General features: G+C 40.7%; 1 protein-coding gene across 5 annotated transcripts in view; it reads right to left on the reverse strand.

Moving 5' to 3' along the window:
• khdrbs2 (KH domain containing, RNA binding, signal transduction associated 2) overlaps positions 1 to 26,769 on the reverse strand; it is a 62,964-nt gene that overhangs the window by 11,036 nt on the left and 25,159 nt on the right. For all 5 annotated transcript variants that reach the window (XR_015037764.1, XM_085800271.1, XM_085800272.1 and 2 more), the window contains exons 3-6: positions 25,018 to 25,134; positions 18,879 to 19,025; positions 11,210 to 11,337; positions 8,516 to 8,705 (exon numbers count right to left, since the gene is read on the reverse strand). Coding sequence is in view for 4 of the 5 variants with exons in the window: in XM_085800271.1 (XP_085656397.1) it covers positions 8,516 to 8,705; positions 11,210 to 11,337; positions 18,879 to 19,025; positions 25,018 to 25,134 (582 nt within the window). In the remaining variant the exon portion in view is untranslated. The remainder of the gene's footprint in view (positions 1 to 8,515; positions 8,706 to 11,209; positions 11,338 to 18,878; positions 19,026 to 25,017; positions 25,135 to 26,769) is intronic.

Consider the following 26,769-nt stretch of genomic DNA (forward strand, 5'->3'; position numbering starts at 1 on the left):
ACATCAAAGATATGGCACGAATGGGCAGTAGTGCTTTTACACCTTGTGGTATAGAGAACATTATTGATCAGACATCATGAGGAAACTAGTTAGTTAAATACAGTAATAAAGCAGCATTTATATAATATTTCTTACTTTTATATGCATCATGTGTAATCTGCTATTTGCTAAATTGTTGTAAACCACACCTATACCTGTGATCTACTCTGTGAAATGGTTTATTCCTGACAGCAGGGGAAACCAGCACATAAACAGCTTAACCTGAATAACACCATAACTGAGGAAAGGCCAAAGTGTGTGCACAACAGTAAACTTCCCTATTGTCTGCTCTTGTAATTGTTGGATCTCACTCATTTAAGGAGATTTAGTGGAGTTTAAAGTGCTTATGTTTCTTTTTCAGCCATGATCTAATCTCTTCTAATCCTTTCCAAGCTTGCTGTTTCAAATCAAGCTCCACCACGATACGTACAAGTGCTCAGTTCCTTTTAGACGGCCGATGCATTTTACATCAGCAGAATGAAACTGCGTTGAAAGGCTCAATGAAGCCGGTTTATGCCAGGCGCAGTCTCCACAGTGCATTATTCCTTCAAGTCTGCCTGTAACATTAGAGTAATATCATCGTGCATTAGGTGTGGCTGCGTTTGATTTCGCTTTGTGACACAAAAGCAGACGCATAAGTGTGAAGGACATCAAGTGCAGCAATGCAAAAAAAGAGAAAGAAAAAGAAAAAAGTACATTCTCGACAAATGTACGCGCTCCCTCTTTCCTGTCGGGTAATGCCGGTTCCCGCTATGTGGCTTTATTTGTGCGAACATGAATTTGACTAAATTAAAGTTAGGGATTATGTCAGGGATTAAGTTGTTTCATGGGATCCAATACTTCTCTTTTTCTTGCGTGAGTCTTTTCCCCACAAAGGCATCAGGAGTCAGAGACCTGCATATCTTGGTAATTGACCATTTTGTTAGCAATCCCACATCCACACTGAAGTGGATTAATTTCAGTCAAATATATTAGAAAAATGAAGCTAAGATCAAGAAATGCAGGAGTGTGAAGTCGTGTAAGAAACGTGAGTGAATTCTTGTAATATCTGTGCTGCTTTCAGGCACATAAAATAAATATGTCATTGTTGTTGTTCGTGCATTAGCTGCACAAAAATAAATAACTAAATAAATGATAGAGACAGTGAATTCATTTGAACACATCATGGCCTAGCAAACTGTTTGTAGCTGTTGGTTTACTAGGAAGATGCGTGTGCTCAGCTCAGCATAAGGAAGGTGTAGATAAAGTTATCTCTGTGTCCTGCTGCTGTTTACATTCTTAACACAGCAGTTGTCTGGTTTATGCTTTTACTTTCTGAAATACAGTTTTTTAAGAAACACAATTCCCCATATTTCAGTTGACTTTCAGGTCATTGGTTTTTACTTTAATACTTAAAAGTTTGTGCATCTAATTAAACTTGTGTGAGGCTGAATTTGTGCTAATATAAACTATGGAAACGTGAGCGATGGACTGCTTGCCCAATCATCTGAACAATCACATCTTAGCAACGGTAACTAAGGCATGGCAGGTCTATCTATGGAAGTAAATCAACGACAAAGGATTTGAGAGAAAGCAAACATCAATGTCTGAGCGCAACTCAGTCTGCGAGTCGACATTTGAGGGTGTCAAGGCACGGATTTGTGAAAGCAGAAATAGATCTGAGCACGAGGTTTCAGAGTCTGTTTCCCCAGTTTCCTCCAGCAGTTAAGGCAGTTTCTGAACACTTGTGACCTGACAGCCATGTTTGACTTGTAAACAGGACACACCCACATCACTATCTGGACTATTTTGGGCACAAAGTGTATTTTATTGCCTTATTATTTATTTCAACTGCTGTATGGATCAACACTGAGTACAGTTAGTTGACCCATATCCTGCCAATCCTGCTGATCCCCTTACAAAAACCTCATCCATTCATACTGTTGGTTTTCAGATCAGATCACAGATCATTAGATTTCTAAGGGCAGCATCCTGCTTATGGAGTAAACTAGTCCCATTCATAAATCTTTTAAAATTATATCAGCCTAACCCTACATGTGGGTCAGTATAGATATAGGGGTTAGCAGTTTGCATGCTCTCCCTGCGTCTCAGCACAGTCCAACAACATAGGCTATACACTCGAGAATGTGAACATATGCGCCTTGTGCATCTTAAAATGTCAGGCCTGTTATAGATTGGCAACCTATCAAGAATCGACCTGGCTACAGCCCCCTTCTACATGGATTAGTTGTTTAGGCAATAGATGGATGGATAAAAGTTTGCTAACATGATCAGCTTTTATTTTGAAAGTCACTGGATGAGTCTCAGAAGATGATGATTCACATAAGTGAACAGGTGAAGCTCTGTATTCAGTTGGGGTTTATTTCCACTCTTATTTGTTATGCTCACACATCTTACTCATACTGCTTTACTGCTAATAAATGATGCATGATTAGCCATGAGACCCCTGAAGCATCAGTGGTCATTTAGCATCAGTGCAGCGTCTTTGAATCGATTGTGAAATTGGATTTCAAATGAACTCTAACTGTGTAGGCCTATGTTTATAAATGTATGATACATCTCGTGGGTAAGCCTTGAGTCTATATGTGGTTAAATACAAGCAGTGAATGTTTAGAAGCTGTGGAACAGATGTACCATATGATAAAGCTGGATGATAATGATATTCAGCTCAAAGAAAACAAAATGTTCATCACTGTAACTTATCTCTGCCTTGACCTTAGTCCGACCCACAACGCCGGCTGCATTCAGATTGGACAAGGTGCTGCGTGTACATAGACCTGCCCCCAATTATAGAGGCTTGAATCCTTAAGTTTGACACTTACCTGTAAAAACTATTAACACTGGTCCCTTTTAACGAGGCAGAGGAAATAAATCAAATGTTAACACAAGGGTGGAGAGTCCTAGCTCAGTGTAATTAGGACAGCGGGAACCGAAAGGCCCTTAGCACTGTGCTTCATTATCAATTGACAACCTGTATGTCCCCTGACAGTGACTGATCTTCATAGGGAGCTGCCTGTGAATGCCTCTCCACACAGCAGAATGGGAGAGAAAATGAGATTTGCAGCCTTTTGTCTCAGTGAATAGATGCTACTCTTCGCTGCATTCTACCTGTGCAAATTCAATCAGCAACCGACCTTTTGTTGTCTGCAATGCACTTAAAAATACGGGTTTACTTTTGAATACCTTCACTCGAAGTGTGCCACTGTAAAAACATGCTTTACCACAGGAAATAATAACGATGAGACTGGGATGCGATTACTTCGCTGACATTAAACAATATCATTTTGCCATATTGGCTTCAGGGGGGCTGGAGAACAATAAACAAATCAGACAGGGTTTTCTTGCTATACAAATAGCATTACTTGGTGTGCTTGCAGAGTTTAGCATCAGATGTAACTGCATCTGTCTGCTCTTCCCTCAGCAGCAGCGTCACTCCCCGATGGTACGACAGAGGCCATTATGCATTCTACCTGAGTTTTACTTGTATTAAATAATCCCAGCGCAAGTGAGTGTCATACATCTGTTTTAATAAACAAGAGAGTTCTGCATGGAGAATTTCCATAATTAATTTAACAAATGTGAAGTCAGCAGTGTATCTGAAGCCATTGTTAAAGTGTAAAGCAATTACAGCAGATGTGCATACCGTCCTAAAAGGTGGCCTGAGAAACCGCTCCCCTCCAAAAAATATACAGCATCTCAGGCATCTTTTTATGTTCGTGAAATAGATGATATGGGGAGATGTTTTTTTCCCCCATTTCAAAAGGGTGTCCTTTTGCTTTTTTCACAGTAGATAGATTAGACTTTTTTTTCTTCAAAGCCTCCCGAAGCTCTGTGTTTAATCACATTATGGCATTTCCCGCACAGCTTTGGTATGGTTGCAGGGCTCAGGTTTAAAAACCAAGCAATGCGTTTCATTTTTTTTAACCATCAATTTGTACAATTCATGGTTTGCTGTCAGGGATTGAATCCTGTATCACTCTCAGATTCCTCTTTTCTATCATCAGTGTTGACATTAAAAGATAAGATCCAGATGGGATTTGATCTTTAACATTAAACCGAGGCCATGGTCCAAGTCTATACTAAATGCCATCAATCACAGTCTTTAATCTCCCTCTGCACTTTTCACATGGAAGAATTTTCAGTGATCACAGTGAAATGTCTCACTGCTGCTCTGTCTCAGGGATTAGACACATTCATTCAGCAACGCTTGTTTAAAAAGTCACAAAATCACAGCGGCGAGTGGTAATTTTAGCACTTCAATATCAAGTATACCTCAATACTACACTTACAATGACAAACTTCAATAAGGTGTTCATATGAATAATGGATTGTAAGTAGCAGGCTGTAATAGTCACAACCATGTTTGAGAATGAAACTAAAACTAATATCTGCTCATAGCTTTAAAAAAAAGGCAAGGAAAAGAAAGTACTGCAAATTTTTCCATTTCTGCTTTATGTATTAAACCATACACTTTTCATAAATGTGCCATCATATGAAAAGCAGTGCCACATACTGTACTATGTAAGACATTTTCTCTGCTACAATCGTAAAACAATTAATAACACAGTTTTACACATTGGCTGATTGCTGAAATAGCAGATAACTTATCACTGAAAAACAGGCCTCTTTTTGACTGGATAACAGATCTGCATTTTAAGCACTTTCACATTATACAGGCTACATATGGAGAAATTCATTCAGCGGCTCTATGCAGATGGGTGGCTGATTGCTTATTTTCTTGTGTAATGAATATGTCAAATAATTGTGAAGTCATCATTAATAGTTTGGATTTTTAGTCATGCCTGTCGAAATATTATTTACAATATTCCAAGATATGGGACCTTCCCCTTAACCAAACAGCAAGTTAAAGCCTAGTGCTTAGGTCAGCTGCTGTGTGAGTAGATTATCCTCAATTGGTCTTAATGAAAATGTAAGAAGTATGTCACCTTAAATTACCAGACCAACTCATTTTCTAATGATCAATCGATCCTATATGGATTCCTCAATCATTAAAGGACCAATCAGTTTGTCTGAACTGATACTAAAAGCCCATTCCAGATGATTTAGTATAACACCTCTCCTCAGAACTGAAATCCTGACAGTCATCAGTTTCTGCATAAGGAGGACGATCCAATCGATTACAAAACAGTTTCAACCCAGAACCATGAAATAAAACAATTCTGACTACAACTTGTAAAAAGCACTTGTAGCTCATCCCCGATGGGTGATACCGTCCTGAATGGACCCCCCCCCCACAGTGAAGCACCGCCATCCACTTCACGTCTATCCTTTAAGAGGCACAATAATGTTAACTGTCACTGTATTAGTTTTACGACAGTGACAGCGTGACAGAGGCCATTAATCACTACAGTCTCACTTTTACATGATCACCTGCTCCACAGCAGAGACACAGCAAATATTTATGGCAACCTCACCCCAAACTGAGCAGTAAACAATAGTCTGTCATTCATTCACTATGCCATAGCTGCAAACTACAGGGTGCATGCACAATTACATGTGTATGTGCTGGTTATGAATAAGCAATCCTATGCAAATTGGTTTCTGGCAGCAGACTGCACAACAACGTTAATAACAGTTGTATTGACTGAAGCATGAAGCATTGAGGGACAATGCAACTGTAAAATGATGCGATGCAGAAAACAAAGCAGGAGCTTCAAACATGTCAGTGATAGAGCTTTGTTATACCTGAAGAATATATATTAGTAAAACTCTCAGTGATTTACCCTAAAGACACCCCCCTCCCCCAACTCTCAACTAATAGACTCATTACTGTTAATTAAATTCCTTTTAGACATGCACCACTTTATATTAATCTGATGGCAGTTATCATCCTGGTCACTTATACAATGTCACAATGGCAGGTTTAATAGGTCAGACCTAGAATTTAAATTTCGACTACACTTTTCAACAGTTTTCTTTTCTCATAAACACAAGTAGAGACACACAGACACAAGTTACTAAAACTTGGGCACTGTAGTTTTTGGAAAGTGTTACTCAATCTGTGCTGTGTTTTTGTTGGGGACTATTTTCATCTGTGGATTAATACACATTTGAAGCTCTAAGTTTTTACAGAGGGAGTGGAATTGAGGTTTTCATTGTAATGAGGAAAATGCCACAGAGTTCAATGGCGTGACTCAGTGTTTTTGAATAGTTTTGTGCACAATAATGGAGCTTGGTGGCACCAAGCAATAAGCTGCATCCAGCTTTGGATACAGATAAAACTTGTTAGTGGGATCAATTTATTCTTAGTCTTGTTTTCTTAATGGAATTTGCTGACGGTAAGAGCATTATCAACAGCTTTATCCTTTAACATCCTCAATAGAAAAAGAGATTTCAGCCAAGTTGGCCTTGAAGTCCTTCACAGCATAACCGGGAAAACATAAACATGAGGTTGCAAATCTGTTTTTTTTTTGTTTTTTTTGCTTTATGTGGTTTCGGTGAGTGATGGGCTGCGTTCTGTTCACCTGAATGGTAAAAGCTAAGGTGAGTCATCAAACAAAGCGCCACACTCTGCGAGGAACAAAGGGAACTGACTGGGTGCTGGAGTAAAGGATACAGCAAGGTGAGATTTGTGGGAGACAGATAAAGAGAAAACGTTCATAAATTATAAAGCCAACAAGGATACATGATAACTACCAGCTTCCTCATGCTTCCCATCGCAGCTTTAAATCAATACCGACCTCGATTAGGAACAATTATGGACGTTCTCACAGTATCACTTTTATGAGATAGACTGACAGTTTGACAGAGTCCATCAATCACTGATCCCCGGAGAAATCTACACGATACCCGTGTAACGCTACAGTACATTCGGCACCTACCCAAAGACAAACACAGGATGTGACAACAAAGAGCCATCTACTACTGCTGCTGATCTACAGTATTATTGTGTTTCAGTAGCCTGTACAGTGCTGGATTCTTGTAGTGGAATAACAACAAGCTGTGCAGGATCTTGCGTAAAAACAAACAAGCAAATAAAAATCTGGACCTTGGCATAAAGAGGTCTTGCTACATTCTGGAAACATGCTCAAAAAAAATCGTGTAATGTAGTAGAAAAAAAAAATAGCAAAGTGAGATATGAGGAAGGAAAATGTTCAGGACAAACTCATCTTTCCATAATCCCCCAGTCTCTGTGCTCCCACCCTCCAATTACAAAGAGAAGAAATGCCTCGCTTTCTCACTCCTCAGAAATACACAGGCTCTACATCAGAACTCAATTTGGTTTGGTAATGAGACTGCGCTTGTGCATTTCCCCATGCAGACAGCCCAATCTTCAATTGCCAGCACACATGGGGGCTTTGCTTAGCAGGAAGGCTCTGAGGAAATAGACTGGTAAAAGTGTTGCCTTTTTTCATTTGGATGAAACTTAGAGCTCACCTTGTGTAGTCTTTTCAAAATGACCTTGGGAAATTTCCAAGATCTGAGGACAAGCGTACTTTTAAATAGGGCCCCCTTGATTCAATATGGATCCCACCATCATTTTAAGCGAAGCGAACAAATATTTGATAGAGCACCGGTCAAGGGACTACCTACAGTTTACTGAGATCAATCTGGGCCGGCTATCACATCAGTGGGGCGGTGGACCATCTGTCCAGCCCTTTTTAAGGCCTCTCTGTGTGTACCTGTCAGTCAGGGTGTGAATGAGAGCGTGCTGCGACTGGCCAATCAAAACCAAGTTTCAGCCTGAGACCATGAGAGTGAACAAGTGGCTGAATTTCTGTCCCTCTTCTTTTTTTTTTGTGCATGTTAATCGGGCAGCTGTTCATAGTGCACAGCTTCATGGATTTTCATTCAAAGCTGCTTTACATTTACAAGACACGTTTCCTCAAGGTGAATATTTTTAATAGAAAAGATAGCGTCTAAGAGGTAAATGAAAAAATCTGAGCTAATTCCATTAGCATAATTAATTGTTATTCGTCAAATGCAGTATTTATCTGCAAATCTGCACAGCAACCTAAAACTGGATGAAGAGAAAATAATCCCTACTTGCAAATAATGGATATAAATATGCATGATGCATATAAATATACATTATTATGCATAGAATTAATGCTTGCAAATATATTTCACACAATGATAACCCAGCTAAAAGACAAACGAGGAAGGCGATGCAATGTTCACTGGGATAAATTACTTATTTGAAGCAGTGTTTAAGTCAAACAAGTTGATTTTAACATTGTGTGGGAATAAATGGAAACCCAGGGGCTTGAACAGAGGGCCTGCGTTCATTATTAAATGTATAGGATGTTCTTGATTTTAATTACAAAAAATAAAATAATATATTCCAATGATTGCCCTAATTTTTTTTGGTCTCAGACAGCCTCGCATCTCCATGTAAAGCAGGAGTCATCCAGATCACACGAAAGGGGATTAAACCAACTGTGATTTACACACTGTTCAAGTGAAATTACTATCAACGATACTTTTCAGTGTGTGCAAAGAGGATTGGACTCACGTAGTCGTCGTATGATTCATGTGTGACTGCTAACAGTGGGACCCTGTATCCAGCACTCCCCGCCGCCGCCCCTCTGGCTCTCGGAGCTTGCACCTCCCTCGATAAAACAGTGGTGGGGAGCTTGGTGTGTGTCACCGCCGCCGCCGTCCCCCGAGGTGCTGCTGCACTCCTCCCTGTTCCTCTGTGGCACCTGGTAAAGCAAACAAGCGGTGAGACATGGCATCAGTTTAGCCCTGAGAATTTTCGCTTCATGACGCGTGTAAATAAGCCACAGCGACTTCAGTGGAAAAGGAGTCAAAACAATGGGAAACTAGTTACATCCCTCTTATCGCTGCATACGTGCTGGCAGCCGCAGCTGGAGGTTGTGTGGTAACCTCTGTTGGCACAGAGGGTTGATCTTGTAATAAGGAGAGTGGCTGAAGAGTGTCACTTTGTGTCTTCCTCTTGCTCTGCAAACATGCCTGTAGGATGCTGCGTGGTGACACGGTGGCGCCGTGCCATGCCAGCGTTTGTACAAAATCACATCTCCGTTTGCCCGAGTCGACTCAATCCACTCAGGTTGAAGTCAAACAGCTGTGGTGTTTGAAGGCAGTAAAGACTCATTTAATATTGTCCAACAGAGAAACCCGAAAGGCCCAAAGGACTTGGGCAAGTGCAAGGAATTTAAGGTGGATTGTTTCCTTTTACAGAAGTGTGACTGTCCAGCAGCAGGACCACATGAACGCCGCAGGGATTGCAGGGTGGATTTAACGCCGCAAAGCCATCCATTGTCTGCCAACTTACATTTTAACAGCAGCATGATGTAGGTGGGCTAGGATACCCTTTCTTCCTCTGGCACATCCTTTACTAGGTAGCAGCTCATTGTGATCCAAAAATACAGACACTCAAAGGGAAATTACTGGTGGAAATTTTTCATGGAGATTTACAATAATCGCTTATCGGCGTGCCATAAGGAGGAAATCTGGGTAGGGAAGTGGTGGTGGTGGTGACTTTAAATCGGGAGCGTCCTGTGTTGCTGCAGGATTTAGAGCATCTACACGCGCTGCCTGAATGAGGCCACGCTGCCATGGCAAACTGTACCTGCTTACTCCTGAGGGACTGCCATGGCTCAGATAGATTATGGAAAATTTGCTCTAAAAACAAACTGTAAAGGCGACTGGAAGAGTCAGGAGTTGCATACCTACAGTACAGCTTCTTGCGCAGCCCGACTAAGCCAATCAAACGCTCTGTAATGCCAAGTTGTGCTCTAAGTGATCCTGACTACATCTTGGAGTGTGTCTGACCTAATATTAGTCCAATAATATTAGTTATCTGGAGGAAATGTACAGAAAAAAGTTAAATCCTGTTCCAAAATATTACCTACTGCATGACCTAAGGAAGACAATGAATGTTTTCCAGTGAACCAATTAATATGAAAATATATCATGAAGCTGAGTACTTTCTTTTATATCATAAAAATTGTGATTCATAGAAATGCACGGTGAGTTTCAAAATATACAATAATAAAAGTGCAATGAATAATAAATCCGTGTTAGGAGATGCTGCTTATATTTCTGTGTGATAATGTGTAATAAAAGTCTGTTTTGCTTTGGAGGTGGAAGTAAATAAAAACTAAAATAATTGAGGCTGGCCTGCAGCTCTTTCCTCTCCCCAATTTCCCCATCCCTCTCTCTCTCTCTCTCTCTCTGTCTCCCTCTCTCTCTCACTATGACTATAGGCAAAAGCCTGAAAAAAAAATACTTTAAAAAGAGGAGAGTCTGTCTCTTCTAATTTTGTCTCCCAGTGATCATTTCATAAGTAAATACAGCTGAAATTACATCTCAGTCTTCGACTTTCATTTATGTGTTTGATGATTTTGTCAGGTTGACACCGTGGTTAGAAAATCAGGATTTGACTATAGGCGGTCCAGCTACGTTGGCCTTGTTTTTCATCTCTCTCTTTCAAGTCCCCAACGTAATGAAATTAAAATACATTGGTAAAATACCCCTAGAAGTTTTCTCAGTACAGCAAATAATTTGATTTTGCATCATGTGCCCCTATACGGTTGAATGTAATTCCCTTTCACAGTACTGTCAGACAGCAATACATGATGTGCATTTGAAGCCTACGTTGCATTACTTGCTAGTCCAGCAACAAGATGCCCCATGTCTTGTCTGAGTAAAGTAAATGTCAGTCCCAGATTTAACCTTGTCTAGTCCCTTGCTCCTCTACTCCTTTTTCTTCTCTTCCTCCAGCAACTTTGGTCTCTTCGGACCCTCTGCAATGACGAACATACTGAGAATAGTGAACTAGCTTGCTTCTTAAAGCTGGTGTTGATTTTGGTGTATGACGTGTTGCTGGAAAGCAATATGTGTTATTAAGAGGGGAGTGTGTCGGACAGGCAACCAACGCTATGTGCAATACGAGGTCAGCTGGGCCCACTGGGTCAAATCTCATTTCAGGGTGAAATAGCAACATAGTGTTGCCTTAAATAATTGCTTCTTATAAATCTGACAACATAGCACAGCAATTTGAGCTTTCACAGCAGCTGTAGGCAACCACGAAGAGAAGTTTACCACAGTTTCTCTCACAAAGTTTATTAGAACAGTAACCTTCACAATGTCTGTACTTCAAGAAGCCTTGGTTATTGTTTTTTTTTTTTCCCCAAAAAACCCCTCCGGGCAGCTTTCTCCATAGCTGTAACAAGGACTTTACCTTGTGGATATTGTGGTTGCTGGTCGTCCACTCCTCCCTTGTGCACTCCTCCCTCTGCTCGACTCATCAGAGCCGTTCAACAGGGAGAGCTCTCTCAGTTGCTCCTGTCTGATCTCGTCATTGTAGTCCTGTGGGAATAAAAAAAAGAAACGTGTTTCATATAGAAATAAAAGGAAAAAAGAGCAAGGACATTTGTCTTGTGACTGCAGCAGATGCTCGCAACAGCAGCAAAATGTCATCAAATTGAAATTATCTTGACATGCACAGGAAACACATGGCGTTCCTGAGCATTGAATACTCAATGGAGACTCTTTTCTCTGATTATGTTTGGACACATAATGCAGGGGAGGGATGACTAATGGAGGGAAAGACAATACATCTTCCTCAATGGAAGTGTGGATTCACTGTCTGCAGGAAGTTTGGATGATAAGCAAGAGAAAAATGAGGAAAAATCCTGTTTCTCCTCTGCAAAATGTGGAGATTTTTTAGCAACAAAGCACCTCCCGGGTTGAATAATAAGAATCAGTAAAATCAGGATTTTCAAGATTTCTAAATAATTCCACAAAATTTTATGTTGAGAGGAAAGAAGAGATAGAAATATATAAATAAATAAAAAACAACCCTTCATTTCCCTTTAACACAACATAAAAATACCCTTTACTTTGTTGGCACACTGCCTGTAATTGACAGCTTCAACTTTGTGTGGAATATCGTCATCTTGTGCTTCTGAACCATTTTTCTCAACCCGTTATCAAACATGATATGGATCATTACACAGCAGATAAGGGAGTGGACAAAGCAGTATTCATTATCTTGTCATTGCTGACAGATAAACAGGCTTATTTCTCAGAAACTCTCAAACCAAACCCACAGGATTTTCTACAATGGGGAAGATGTTTTTGTACTGACAACAAAGCAATGGAGGCAGGAAGTGTTTGCTTTGATTATCAATGTTTTTGTCCTGCACTGAGAGCAATAAAGCCCCCAAAACTTATCGCATCCTGAGAAAAGTTTTCAAGACATGCATAGGTCATTACAGACAAAAGCCCAGTTTGCACTTGGAGTATTCATCATACAGTGAATTTCTGGACACGAGAGATAGTGTAAGAGTCGCAAATAACTTCCCCTGGTCTCCATTAATCATCGTACTCTAGTCTTTACAACCACAGAGTCTGTGACTCTCTGTGACATCTTTGTGTGAGCGTTAATCCAACCAATAAATTAACCGCACGTTGATTCCTGAGATATGATTCTGTCCAGAGTGATAAGTGCAGGGACTTGATAACGTTTGATGTGTGCGCGGTTTAGATTACAGCTCGCAGTATAATATAATACACTGGTGAATTAGTGTCATCTTCTGTGTTTCTTTACACCCTCCTTCTCTTTGTCTTCTGTGTATTTTCTTTATGTTACATCTACAGTACCTTCAGTGTTACACCTACACCACACTTAGTCATGTACAGCAGGCTACAGTTGCATCCTCAATGATTTTCATATTTTTGACACTGAATATAATAAAATCTCTGACAAACACTTATTATTAGATTATTAGATATAAATAATTTTTTTTTTTTTTTTAAGTTTTAACACCAAAAACTGTGAAATTAATTAATTCATTGTCGAAAAATGTGATAAGCAAATCCTCTTGTATACGTCATCAACTTTAGCAGGAAACTCTACAACTACGCTCTTCGTGTAATAATTCATAATTTCCCTCTGGACCTTTTTCCAGCTGGCAGATCTCGTTTTCATCTTTTACTACAATATGTCAGAAAGTCCCCTTCCACTCATAAATGTTTCTTACTGATTTTTTTTTCTACATTTGCAGGTTTGAGCTTCTTTATGCAGAATGATAAATGAGTAGAGTTTTTAAATTCGTCCACTGAATGAGGAAATGTCATAGCTAAGTCATGAGCAAACATACATGATTGTGTGACATCACAAATACACAAGTGTGATGAGTAAACTTGAATCATCTAGTGCACATTCACTGCTATAATTTTCTTTTTTTCTTTTTTTTAACCAATATTTGCGCGAGTGTCCCCACTTTGTTCACACATGGGTGACATAGGTATACAACAACACATTCCAGCCAGTGGTTTCACACTCTCGCTCACCACGGATCAACAGGTACCAAAGCAGTGAGGAAGAAGAAGACTGTTAGACTGTAAACACCGCAGCTTTCACACTTTTAAGAAAAATCTGCTTTGGAAATGTTTTATGGGGAAGGAAATGCATTCAGCATGCTCGTTAAACCTCGAGGACACACACACTGTGTCTTGGTGAGTAAAAGTGAATGTGAATAATATAACTCCACAGGGCACCTTTAAACTTTGCATATTCACTTTTCATTGAATGAGAAAGAGAGAGAGTTTTTTTTCTTGTTTTTTAGCCTGTTCACCGGTGACAGCCAGGGCTGGAGGCTTTTATGTTTTTGTGTTGTCCATCAGCCCTGTTCCTCTAGACGCGATATCTCAGTAACACCTTGAGGGAACTTTCTCAAACATGGCACAAATATTCATTTGGACTCGATTTTGATGGTCAAAGCTATTTCCAGTTTTTTCAAGCAGAATATTTTTATCACTTTTAACACCTCGGAGGAATCTGTAAAATCTTGGCTTAATGATACCAAAATCACCACATTTAAAGAGGAGTCATGGATCAGGGGTGCAGAATTATTCCAAAACTGAAACACTAAAAGCATCACATCATAAAATCACCGTATTCAACACTTCGCCACTCACAAAAAGTAAATATTTCAGTGTATTTGGTCTACTTTCCCTTAACCCAGAAGATATGTATGTGACCGGGCATGATGGGAGACCTAAGAAACCTCATGTTCCTTGCTGCACCCACAATTTTACATGAAAAACTTGGAAGAGGCAGGGGAACAGAGAGCGGATGGCACCTTGTCACCGCTCTTCAGGATACTGACACTCAGGGACTTAAATGATGAACAGATTTCAAAAATGGGATTTTTTTCACACCCGCCAGCCATGGGGGGGGGCAAGGAAGGAAAAAAAATATCCTCTGAAGATTTCCAAAACATTTGCCACATTGCACACATGTGCTCCTCTTGTCAATGAATTAATACGGCCTACAGCGTTGTGTTGGTTTGCAGTGAAGGAGACTGGCAGAGCTTTTTAATTGAGGAGCTGGCAACTTATCCAAAGCACAACAAATCTGCCAAAGCCTGTAAAAGTTAACTGTTGACAAAGGCGTTAACATGAGTACACAGAGATAAACCTCATGCTGAGGCTCCTCGGGTCAGACTGTTTGCTCAGTGAGATTGATTCTGACCATGCATGACCTTGTGCACACTGGCTGGCCTTCAAATAGCTGAAGTTAGACTTTTAAGAGGTCAACACATGACGCACGGCGATGCCAATCACTGTATTATCTTCTATCTCAGTGATACGGCTCTGTCTGCCACAGGAGTGTTTGTGAAAGAACTGCTTTTGTATCCTTGGACACTTTTCTGGTAAAAAAAAATACACACGGCCACAGGCATGCGCACACACACAAAACTAGTCTGTTTGGATAATCAATCTCAGCGGATTTAATCTTTAATTAAAAGAGATGTTGTTAAGACAGACCTCCCCTGAAACATTGAGGCTCAAAGTGAGCTGACATAACTGAGTGAATACATTTCTCGAACAGAAACAAAATATTAATCCAAGCAAAATAAATCAATGTCAGCTTTTAAATACTGCATATCCTGTGGCCTTTGTTGTATTACTAATCTAAGATTGTTCAACATTGTGTGGTTTAATTTAAGCGGTCTGCTATCACTACAATGAGATCTATTGGTCAGTCACACTCAGTCTGATGGATGGATGTCAGGAGCTCTGGTGTCTTTGGAGGACACATCCCAGGATTCAATGGTAACCGAATTGTCGAAATGTATCTGGTTTTAGATCAGCTGATGCAACGCACTCTGTCCATCTCCGTCCATTTAGAATGACCTCACAGCTCCGGGACGGCACATTTACGGAAAATGCTTTCACACAGTTCAGGTCGTGTCATGGCCGCAGTGCTGGATATGGGGTCAGTGAAGTGTGAGAAACATGTTTGTGTACATTGCTGGTAGGCCGGTCAACATCCACCAGCAATTTGCAGGGACATACGGTTTCACAAACACATTCGTGCTACAGATAATTGAATTTGTTGCAATCCCACTGCACAAAAATGGCATTAACTAATACTGTAACAGGCTACAGGCTACACAATGCATTTCAAAGCAGTGGAAGAAGAGACTTAAAGAAGTCACATTTTGACTTTGTGGGGTAGCATTTTTAGATTCACCACTTCTCACCTCTTGGAGACAACAGGAACTGTTATAGCGCAGGGCAGAGAGAAAAAGACGGCAGGAAGATGGAAATTTCTAAACAGTTTTTTTCTTTTTTTTTTGAGCTTGAGAAGGTCTGAAAATTCTTCATAGCACATGCTGCCTCGCATAACAACCAACTGAAAGATGTTCCTCCCGGAGCTCGGGAGCAGCCTCACAGCTGCTGCAGCTGTTAATCTGCATCTTGATGTGATGTTTGTGAAGTTTTGTAATGTATGACCGTATGTTTTTTGGTGTGAGCTGCTGATTTTCTTATCAAAAGACACAGGATCTGGATTTTGATTCTTTTTTTTTTTTGGTGTTATCACAAACTACATTTATCTTTATTTATCCTAATTTGGACTTTGTGTTTCATTTTGTTGTGCTAGCTCATGACCACAGGTAGTTTAATGTTAAATACAGAGACGAATCAGTGCTACTATTGACGTCCTGCACAGCAAAGCATAAATGAACCATAGAGTGAGCCTTTTTCCACACCTGGAAGTTGCATATATTTATATATTGTCTTCTACTTTCAAAGTTAACTCAGCACATACTGCACCTTCCCCATTTCCACAGCACAATTGGCCCTGTGTTGTGAAGAACACCTGCACAGTCTGGATGGATGCACCCAGAAAAGCACAGATAATGATGTGCATCGAGATTTCACCTCTGCAAACCCAGAACCACCTTTAGTCCCACAGCTCAGGCTTCTTCATTGGAAGCATATGGCTTGAGTAAATTACATTAAAAGTAAAAAACAAAAACAAGCACAAGCAGACCAGTGTCAGTCATAATCTGTTTGACTTTATGCAAAAACAAATTACGGCTACATATCTTGTTCAAGCATCTGTGTCATCCCTTCTCTGCCAAAATGCTCCCCATCGCAGCTTGGCCCGAGATGAAGGCCACATGCTCATCCAGCTGAGAGCAGGATCGCTTGTCCTTCTCCAGTACTCTTCTCTCTCAGCCTCTACATACAGTAGTCCACTGATTAGATTCCTGTTTACATTTTTTTTTTCCTTTTCCTCTCTGAGCTGACAGGACCGATCAGATTTTGCTTCACGGCAGATCTGAGGGCTCCCACTAAGACGAGCTTTTCTCAGTCTTCTCACACAGACAAACTGCACTTGTTGGTGGCCTGTGTGTTCTTTTTCAGCTCAGAACTAAATGAAACACACAATATACACAAATTATGCACCTTAAATTCCAACTGAAAATGACTTATAAACAACAAAACAAGTCTGCACACCGCACCGAAGTGAAAAGATGAAAAGAATGTGTATTTATTTCTCCTGTTTTGTAGATGCGAGCTCAGTGGGAAGCAGGGTTTTGTGAAATGATAGGGATAAGGCATTTACTTTCAGACTTCATGGGACTGATTGAATAGCACTCCCCAAGACCTGTACAGACTTTGATAGAGTTCTCCTTTAAGTCCATCCACATAAACACATTTATATTACCCTGTCTGTTGGGAACATACAGTACATACTTTAAATCCATGTTGCTAATTTAAAGCCAACGAACCCTTCACATGATATTGTACTCTGACAACCTGCTCCTAATGCACAATGCAGTAAAAAAAATAATAATGATAATAAAAAAAGGGGGGAACACGGCAGGACACACTTGCCAGTCTCCACCAGAGGCAGGAAATATCTGTCACTATGGATACTGACAGATGCCTGTTGTGTTGCATTATGTGCAGTTTATTTGCAGTCCCATGAGATACCTGAAGCAGTGAGCATGTGCTATAAAAACAGCATGGTGCAATCTTTATTTTTATATGACCAGATAATATAAGGTAGAAAATGTAAGGTTGTTTTGAATTTGGATTCACATTTACAATAATAAATCATTATTTTAGGATTTTATTGTCCTCTCCCACCTTCCACTAACTGGATTTGGACTTCCCCACACTAAGCATTGACATCCACAGTGCTGATTTTCAGTCTTTTTGTCACTTAATGAAATATCCCTCGTCAATGAATTCTGCAGGTGGATTTTTACAAAAGATTTCAACTTTTGCCTGGCCTTACCTGTCCATGCTTATTGAATGAGCTCACCTATTTAAAGAGAAATGTATTACGACCAGACCAGTGTGTATGCTATTTAGAAAACGCTGCTGCGGTTCTATGTAAGAATGTTAGAATAATTCAGAGCACAATACCCTCATCTTTTCTCAAGGTGCTGCAGCGAAGCGAGAGCTGGGACTCTGGCAGCATATTTACAGTCAAATAAAGCATTAAAATACAATACGTATAAAGCCCCTGCTGATCTGAAAAGAGCAAGAGAGCCAGCTGACCCTTTTATTGGTGTGGATTGCACAGTATGAGGAACGGCATGAATGGGATGCTGATTTCTCAGTGAATACACATGTGGTGTGTGTTTATAACACCAAGGTGGATTTCACAGTGCTTTAAACAGATCTAATACGTTTTCTGGATGCATGCAGTACAGTACAGCAGGGGGCACATCCTTTTGCTTTTCAAGGCCTAATTCCGCATACAAATTGTTAGCGCCAACATGAGTCACGGGTTCATGGGACTCTGACAGTGTCAACATTGTTTCTCTCCTTGGTTTTCACTTTACTCATGTTAGAGTAAACCTACACCAGCTAACCGCCTGCAAACAGGGAAACAAATCGAATCTTTTCCCTGAAAGCTAACCCACAGAAATGTTTCTTTGTTAGCTTTCTGTGAAAAATAGGAACAGATTAATTATCCTATATTCGTTCGCTTGTTGTTTTTTTTAATGGCAGACGTGGCACTGTTAAGTAATTTGTATTTGGAAGAGTATGTACTGCTCAGTGCAGATGCAGTATCATCATCCCCCTGGCTCAGTGAGCAGACATGCTTGTAAGAACACTGGCTGACTATAGGAGACACATGAACTCTATAAAGTAGACTCATGCAGCACAATTCCTCTATTAGACTTGTCACATTTGCAAAGCTTGATTAATATTTACAGCTTTGACTCAGCAAGAGGACACAACACGCACATTAATTATTGCTAAGTTCTGCAGGCTATAAGTTGTTGGGAGTCTTGCGAGTTGTTCCATACTGCACTTTAATTGCTGAATACATTATTTTTCATTTGTAAGCAAAGGCCTGAAGTGCAGAGCAGTGGTTGTAATGCAGAGGAAAAACTTCATGCTTATATCTTACTCTTATGTAAACACACCCTGGATACTCTGCAGAGTGCTGTAAACCAAGAGGCTGTTTGCTTTGTGTTAATAAGCCTGGTGGAGAAATGATCAAGACGGCGGTGGTGACTGATGATCGGAGATGACACAGGAATAAGAATTAGGGAGGAATAAATAAAGTGAAGCATTGAACTTACTGGAACTAGGAATTTCTTAATCTCCTCCAAGGCGTGACTCATGCGAGAATACGCCTCTCCAGGTGGAGCGAAGACTTCAATTAAAACGTGAAGATCATTACTCAGATGGGCGTACTTGGCCTCCCCGCTTTTCCTTAATTCTTCCTCCTATGTGAAAAAAAAGAGTAGGGGAAAGTTTTGTGTCCATGAAAGAGAAGAGTCAAATGCTTGTCATCTATTATTACTATAATATTACTATTATTATTTGCTATACAATAGCAGAAAATATTGCTAAATGTAATCAAAACAACAACAATGACAGTTTGCTAGAAACCAAAAATGTCAACCTCCTGGAGGCATGAGGAAAAGTCAGCTGGATCCCCAAAGACGGCAGGATTTGCACTCAAGGGACCATGAATGTCAGCACAACATCACACAACAATCCATCAATAGTTTAAGTAGTTCACTCCTTGGACCAAAGTGGTGGACAGACTGACATTATAACCCCAAGAGAGCTGCTGCTATATTTGGTTAAAAACCAGATGGAGTAGATGGAGTTGTTCTGCTTGAAAAATGTGTGGCTGCACTTGCGCAAGAATAATTACAGCTCATCTAACAATGAAAAAAAACTATCTGTCCAGATAGTGGAGCTCTGCCATGGGCTGTGACACCAGGGATGCTGTTAGTGAATGTTTTTCTCATAGAAATTGAATGTTGTGATTGTGTGAAAAATGCTCTGCAGGCACTGTTCCAAAAATGCTCCTGGAAATGTTTAAATGGACAGGCCTGTGTCCTGAGACCCAGACATGATATTTAGTTCATGTTATCTAGATGGTCAGAAAATGATTTAGTGACCACTCAGTGCCAAATGGATCTGGGAACCCATTAAAAAAATGAAATAAAAAATAAAGCAGAATGTAGCAGAAATAGTGTGTTAAAAGTCACAACTAAGGGACAAAAAACTGAAGTCATCAGACAAAGAAATTGCAATCAGACAAAACAACCTTCATGATTTCCAACAGTTAGACTAATGCAAACAGTAGAGTAGAGTAAAAAATGCTGTATATTACATGAACAAAACAAGACTGATATGTAAATGAGAGGACTGACTAGCTAGTGAGGAACATGTATGCAGGGCAGGACAGGCAGATCCACTCGGAGTCCCTGGTGGACAGGTGAGGTATGACAGGTTCACCAAATAAAAACAAAAAAATCATTCAATTCAGTTTTGCTTGTATAGCACCAAATCATAATATACATTATCTCAAGGCCTTTTCAACAAACCTTTCTGTCTGTGTATGTGTGTGTTTTTTTTTAATGAGGAGGCGAGGAGTGAGAGAAAGATGATGCAGACATCACCATGGTGATACAACATACAGCATCCTATTAAAGCAGCAGATGCAGTGCCATTTCAGATTTTTTTTAATTGAATACCAGAAGGGGTTAAAAAAAGAAAAGGTTTCCAGATTCCCTTTATCGAATTAGTTCCAAGTTCTGTTGACAAAAATGGTGCTAAAGAAGTGCAGTAATGGAACAGACCTTTTTCACAGGAAATTCTTTGACTTGTTCAAACAGGAGAAGCACAGGTGGAGTTAATGTTAGCTATGGCAGCTTTCCACTTAGCTGCTCCAGTCTCAGTTCACTATCAGTGTGAATACTTGCTCACTGGCATTTTCACTGAGACAGTTTAGGAATGGAGCGTTGTTAATGCTATTAGCTGCACCTGTGCTTTGCCTGCAACAAGTGAAAATATGTGTGGGGAAAAAAAGAATTTCCAAAGATGCTAAGATGATGAAGACCATGAGATGGAGGTGAAAGCTCCACAGGTAAGTAGACCTTGACACACCATTTTGTGGGTTGGTCCACCAATTGTGTCCAGCCTGAAAAATCTCAACATCTAGCTTATTGGATGGATTCCCATGGACATCCATGGTACTCAGAGGATGCATGCTAATGACTTTGGGAGACCCAAAGACATCCTCATGCCCCACCTTGAGATTAACATCTTCAATTTTTTAAATGTTAAAACAATTAGACGGTCTATACCATTCAGTTTCTGGCAAAAACACAAGGGATGCAAAAAATTCGACAAACAGTTTTAATGGGACACAAAATTAGGAGGAACACCCTTGAGTGCAGGACAACATATTAGCAGTCTGATGTTAACATTTGGCTAAACGCTAGCTGTGAATAAACATGCCCATACTCATATATTATTCATTAATTTGCTGAAGTTAGTATAGCACAGTGTAAAACTGTGCTCACAAAGTGATTAAACAATGAAGCCCAAGGCAAATTATAAAGAAATTAGGCAACCAATTTGACTCTTCAGTTTGGATGCGCGGTATTGGGCTACGGTAAGACTAAGAGAAACAAAAGATTTCAATCCAAGCTCCTATTGCAATTGTTTCCAAAGTCTGATCACAAGAAAAGCACAGTCACCTTTCAGTCTTAACCCAGGCCCCGAGGGGTCCTACCTGGGGCTCTATACTGGCTTTGAAGGCTTAAAAGATCTGTAATACAGCTTGAGGTCTTAACTATGTTTTAAAAGGAACCAGTTAAATAAAAAAAAATACAGTCTCTCCTCTGAACAAACGATCAGAAGTCACGACAGAACAGGAGAGGCAACATTTCTTCTACTTGTAACAGCAACAAATGCAGCTGCTGCAGTATGAACAATGGACAGATTACTCAGCCGTCTCAATACAAAGACAGTGTTTCATTATTTTCTGCGCTGTTACAGTTGGGTGTATAGTGCTTTGCTTCAAGGACACCTTTATTCAGAGAGGTGAGAGTGCCACACTGCGCTTTACTCACCGAGCCAATTTGGGGCCTCAAACTTTTGTCCTAGCATCACAGGACTGTTCTCTACCCTCTGGGGAAGTCAGCTTTAATTAAAAAAATTCAGCAGGCTTCACAATGCTCTGTCAGAGTCCCTCAGTCATCACGGATCAGATCAAAACATTGAGATGATTGTGTCTCTCAGTTGTTTCAACACTTTGTCCCTGAAATGTTTTACAGTGGAGAGAGAGAGCTATACATCAGTCACCATGACAGCAGTTTGCCTGTGTGTTTAATCAATCAATATTATATGTTTGTGCTGCTATAAGGACTTTAGGAACTCTGAAATAAAACTTCTCTCTGACTTTGTGTTTGCCTTGACTAGTGGTGCACAGACTGGAGTCAGAGAGGTGAAATGAGGACTCTAAGCTTTAGCACTATGACTCAGCACAGTGTTAAATAGGTGAATACCTGTGCACAATGTGACATATTGACCATATGGTCTGATATGAGAGGGTTGTCTGAGATGAGTGGGTGGGTTGCTCTGATGCAAAACCTCCAAACCTGAGCAATTACCTTACTACTCGACTGATGCATCCTGCAGGGGAATGGATGAGATGGCAAAAAAAATGTCAATCTGCTTTTGCATGTAATGGGACTTCGGCTATCTCTGTACCACAATGCCTTGTAGCCAAGCTGTTTGGGATGGCAGACGCTCTGTCAGTCATAACCTTTAGGCCTCTTTCTCAGGTTTTCAGACCCTTAGACAAGCTCAGACTGTACACAAAATCAATACGACAGACTGAAAACACCAAGCTAAGTCCAATCGTTACACAGGCATCCTTTAGGCAGAGGCAACTGTTGAGTTTTTCTTCAGTGCTGCACACAATACTGTATGTGTCTCCCTCAGACTGGATCTGATAGTCATGATGTATAGGAGCAGAATCAATACCGATGTGTTGTATTCATGTAAATAAACTGTCATATAGCCGACAGTTTGGCTTGTGTTAAAGGGGACCTATTATGCTTTTCCAGCTTTTCAGACTTTTATATATGTTTAAAATGTTGGATAATGGTTCTAGAGGCCGTGGAAGTGTCATATCATGAGGTTAATGCATTTGGAGGTAAACCCTGCTAGATAATTGGGATTTCTCTGCACACCTGTTACACTCGGTTGCGCTGAGTTTTTTTTCACATGAGCTCGCGTCTACGTCGATGCGTGCCGGACTCCCCTACATGGTCATGCTGAGGTCTCTGCTCCAGCCGGCCCCGCCTCCTCCCATGCTGCTCTGTTGTGCCTGGTGTCACAGCGGAGAGCGGAGCGGACTACTTCCTGCTTCTTCCCTGCATGTTTTAGCGCTGTAGCGTCACTTTACTAAGTTTTATTTAGAAGTTTACGCCGACGTTTCATGTAAGTGAAGCTGTACCTGTGTGAGGAGCGACGTACCGCCGGGGCGACGTTGTTCGTCGGACCGACGTAACGCTGGACCACCGGAGCACCGGAGCTCTGGAGCTGCAGCGGCTCCTCACACAGGCAGAGCCCGTCTGCAGGCCTCCTTGGCCGGGCAGGCGTCCGTGCTCATCGCGGTAGAGAAAACCATCGCTAATAAACATACCCGCAGGTTTTTTAGACGTTTACCGCTGTGTGGTTAGTCTATTTAGCAGAATGTTGGTCTCATTGATGAAATCTTGTGGCAGTTGAATTAGTTTGAATGAAAAGTGAAGCTGTGAGAAGGAGGAGGAGAGGAGCAGTGCTGCGGAGCTCTGTAGTCTATGTGCACAAATCACCACATTTACATCAATAAATAACTGTTTTATTATGAACTGACCAGTCTGCATATATTTTTAATTTATTTTATATATTTATTTTTGCATTTTTATATTACATGTTACATGGTTACAGTAGCCTATGGCAAAGACTACTCTATACCATCTTTGGTTAGGGTGAGACTAGGTCATGGGTGCATTTCATTACACAATGTAGACTGGTCAGATGCAGACTGGAGATCTGGCAATTTGCCTACTGCAGATTTAGCTTTTGTTTGCATACTGCATTTTGGCCAAATCAGTAGGTACTAGTAGTAGACATCGTCATGGTAACACAATGCTGAGGGAGTGGTTCATTTGCATTTAAAGGGAGGGGCCACTGAAACAGACCGTTTTGCAGAGCCCTGTTTTTGAGAGTGCTGTGATGTTTGATCTTTGGGGTATTTTGACCGAAGCACATCACAGACATGTCTATAAGACACCCAGGAACTATTTTAGTTTGTGCAAAAAGGAGCATAATAGGTCCCCTTTAACATTTCAGAACCTCTTTATTTACTTCTCAATGCAGCACATGGGTAAACTAATTGGACCGAGTGGCAGTAAACCAAATAATTTAATGAACTCCTGCACACGACTAAGAAAAGTCCAAAAATGTGATGGTAAAGAAATGTTTCAGTGCCTTCAGCCAGTGTCAAAATGAAGACTCTGAACTTCACAATTAGGCCTGGATTGAAATCCATGTAAATGGCATTTTTCCTAATTACAAAGCCACAAGAATATGAAGAATTCTTAGTTTTATTTAATTCACTAGCTGTTTATAGGCAAATTTGGGTGTTAACAGTCTGCAATTTGGATTTAATTGTAAAAACAACAACAAAAACTTGCACCTCAACTCTTATACCAAGACTGACATTGTTCAAATGCTTAACAAAGAATAAAAATGAACATTCTTATTTCCATGAACTCACATCAAAAGCTTTATAGAAGCTACTGAGTGGTCTTCATAGTGAGATTGCTTATTCAGCCAAATAAAGCAGATCATATGCAACTAAAACCACACTGATTGTGTAAGAGCTCCTGTGGTGTGTATTTGACATATTGAAATGCAGCTTCGGTTCACCAGAGAGGAGGTGAGACTGCAGGGCTTCTGTCAGGTCCTGATGTCTGAATCGGCGGCTACAGCACTGATAACCATGTAACTCTATAGCAGCACACTGAGACCTGTTATGAGCGTGAATACCAGATCCAACAGCCTGTCTGCGAACATGCTCGGATAAGTTTGGCCCCAGGGGACCACAAGTCAGCAGGATAAATGACTTTGGCAGAGATTCATTACTTTGCATCCATAATTGACTATTACACAATGTGCTATTAAACAACACGCAGAAAAACATCCCCATTTTTTCCTTCATATGTTTGTCAACTGAAAGCTATTAATTCTACTGCGGGTGCCATTCATCTCAGTTACAGCTCAGATGTTATTTGTTAGAATATTTCTCAGTGCTTTCAAGCAGACTTTCAAGAGCTTTTGTTTCTGTAAATATTTCCTCTTGATCCATATCTCAGAGCCGCCAAACAACTATATTTCAACACAGATCAATATTTCTCTTACCTTGCCTTTATCCCTCATGGACCCTTTGCCGAGGATGGACATCTTCACACCCGTTTCCTCCTGTAATCGCTTCATGGAATTTCCCCGCGGTCCCAGCAGCTTTCCGACAAAATTAAACTGTGACACAGGTCAGAGAAAAGAAGTAATCAGACTCCTTATCAATGCTTTTAACAAACAGTTTGTAAGCAGAGGACACACAATGAAAAATGCACATGTCAAGACGAATCTCTACGAAGCAGGCTCTCCCTCTCTCTTTATGCGTGGATATAAAAAGAAGTTGATATGTTTGGAGAAAAGGTTAAATAAAATATGTTTGCTGGCCATTAGTTATCTGTTATCAATATAATCTCACATTCCATTCACCATTCATCATGTGAGAAAAAGCTGTAATGTGACCTGTGATAAATCAATATACTGTAATGGGGCTCTGTATGTAGCACATTAAAGGTGAATGAGACTCTCATCTGCAGCCTGGCATAAAGTATGCATCCATCCTTTGGTTTAAACTGTCATGTATCTTATTGGCGTTTAGGGTCATGCATGTCCTGGGCGAGGAAAAAAAAAAAAGGAGGGGGAACATGGGCTCAGACCAATAATGTTCCTCAGACTGTTTCAGAGGTCAGTGCTGAGATAAAGTCAGAAATAATGAGTTTCTTCCCAGTGGGAAATTAAGTAATACTATCCAGATGACAAACTATCAGATTCAAGCCTCGGGGCTCTGATGATCATTTCCCTCTCGCTGTGCACCAGCTAGTGTTCATATTGAGAAAAGTAGCTCTGGGTTGTTGCAGGCACAACACTGCTGAGATTAGTGGTAATTAATCCGAGAGGTGAAACTCACAGCACAACTGCAGACAGATGGGTCGTTTCTGAAGAAAATATGAGCCCAGGATCAATTAGAAAATGAGGGAAGGAAAAAAGAGAGACTTAATCTTTTGCTACTTGAAACAAACCCATAAAGACCTCTTGTACTATCTTACACTGTTTTTTATTTTATTTTTTAGTGTAATAAATGGTCCGACCTTCAGATGTGTGCTGTGGGATGAGATGATAAGAGACCTCCTCCAGAGCCGAACAGGTGGTCAGTCGACTACGACTACCTCACCGTAGTCTGGCCAACCCTAAAATGATATTAACCTTTTCACAAAACAGCCTCTCCCACTGTGGCTCAGCGACTAATAAGTCCACCGCCGGCTGTGTGGCTGCTCCAACTCGACTCCAACAAATGCACACTCAGCTTATTTCATGAAACGCGATTAACATCACGTCTGACTGCTGCGTCTCGGGTTAGAGAGGCGTACAGAGATGAACCCTTTAAAAACAAAGCCTCCCCGCCGCCCTTGCCCGTCCTCTGATCTGAATGATTAAGGCACCTTTTGTGGACGCCTTTCGTCACAGGGGTTGCTTTGACAGGACTATCCTGTAGCTAGCAGGGAGCTGGAGAGCAGATGGTTGCTGCGGCTACGCGGGGAAAGTGCTCGCTGGGCGGTAGAAGAGTGGCCTGTTTTCATTAAGCTAATGAATGTCTGGAGCCACTCTGCTGCTCCGTGGCGAGCAATTTGGGCTTCAGAAAGGGGCACGATTCGGTGTTAAATGAGGTTTGAAATGATGCTGTGTGCCCCCTGCAGTCTCAACACTGATAACAATGCAGATATTAGAAAGATGGGTGTTGTGAATGCGACAATTATGAACAAAGACATTTTAGACATTGAGCAAATATCCAGCAATGAAATGGATGCGCTGATGTGCCTA

Source organism: Trachurus japonicus, chromosome 15 (assembly GCF_045865225.1).
Source record: "Trachurus japonicus isolate A0001 chromosome 15, Traja_1.0".
NCBI classification, from domain to species: domain Eukaryota; kingdom Metazoa; phylum Chordata; class Actinopteri; order Carangiformes; family Carangidae; genus Trachurus; species Trachurus japonicus.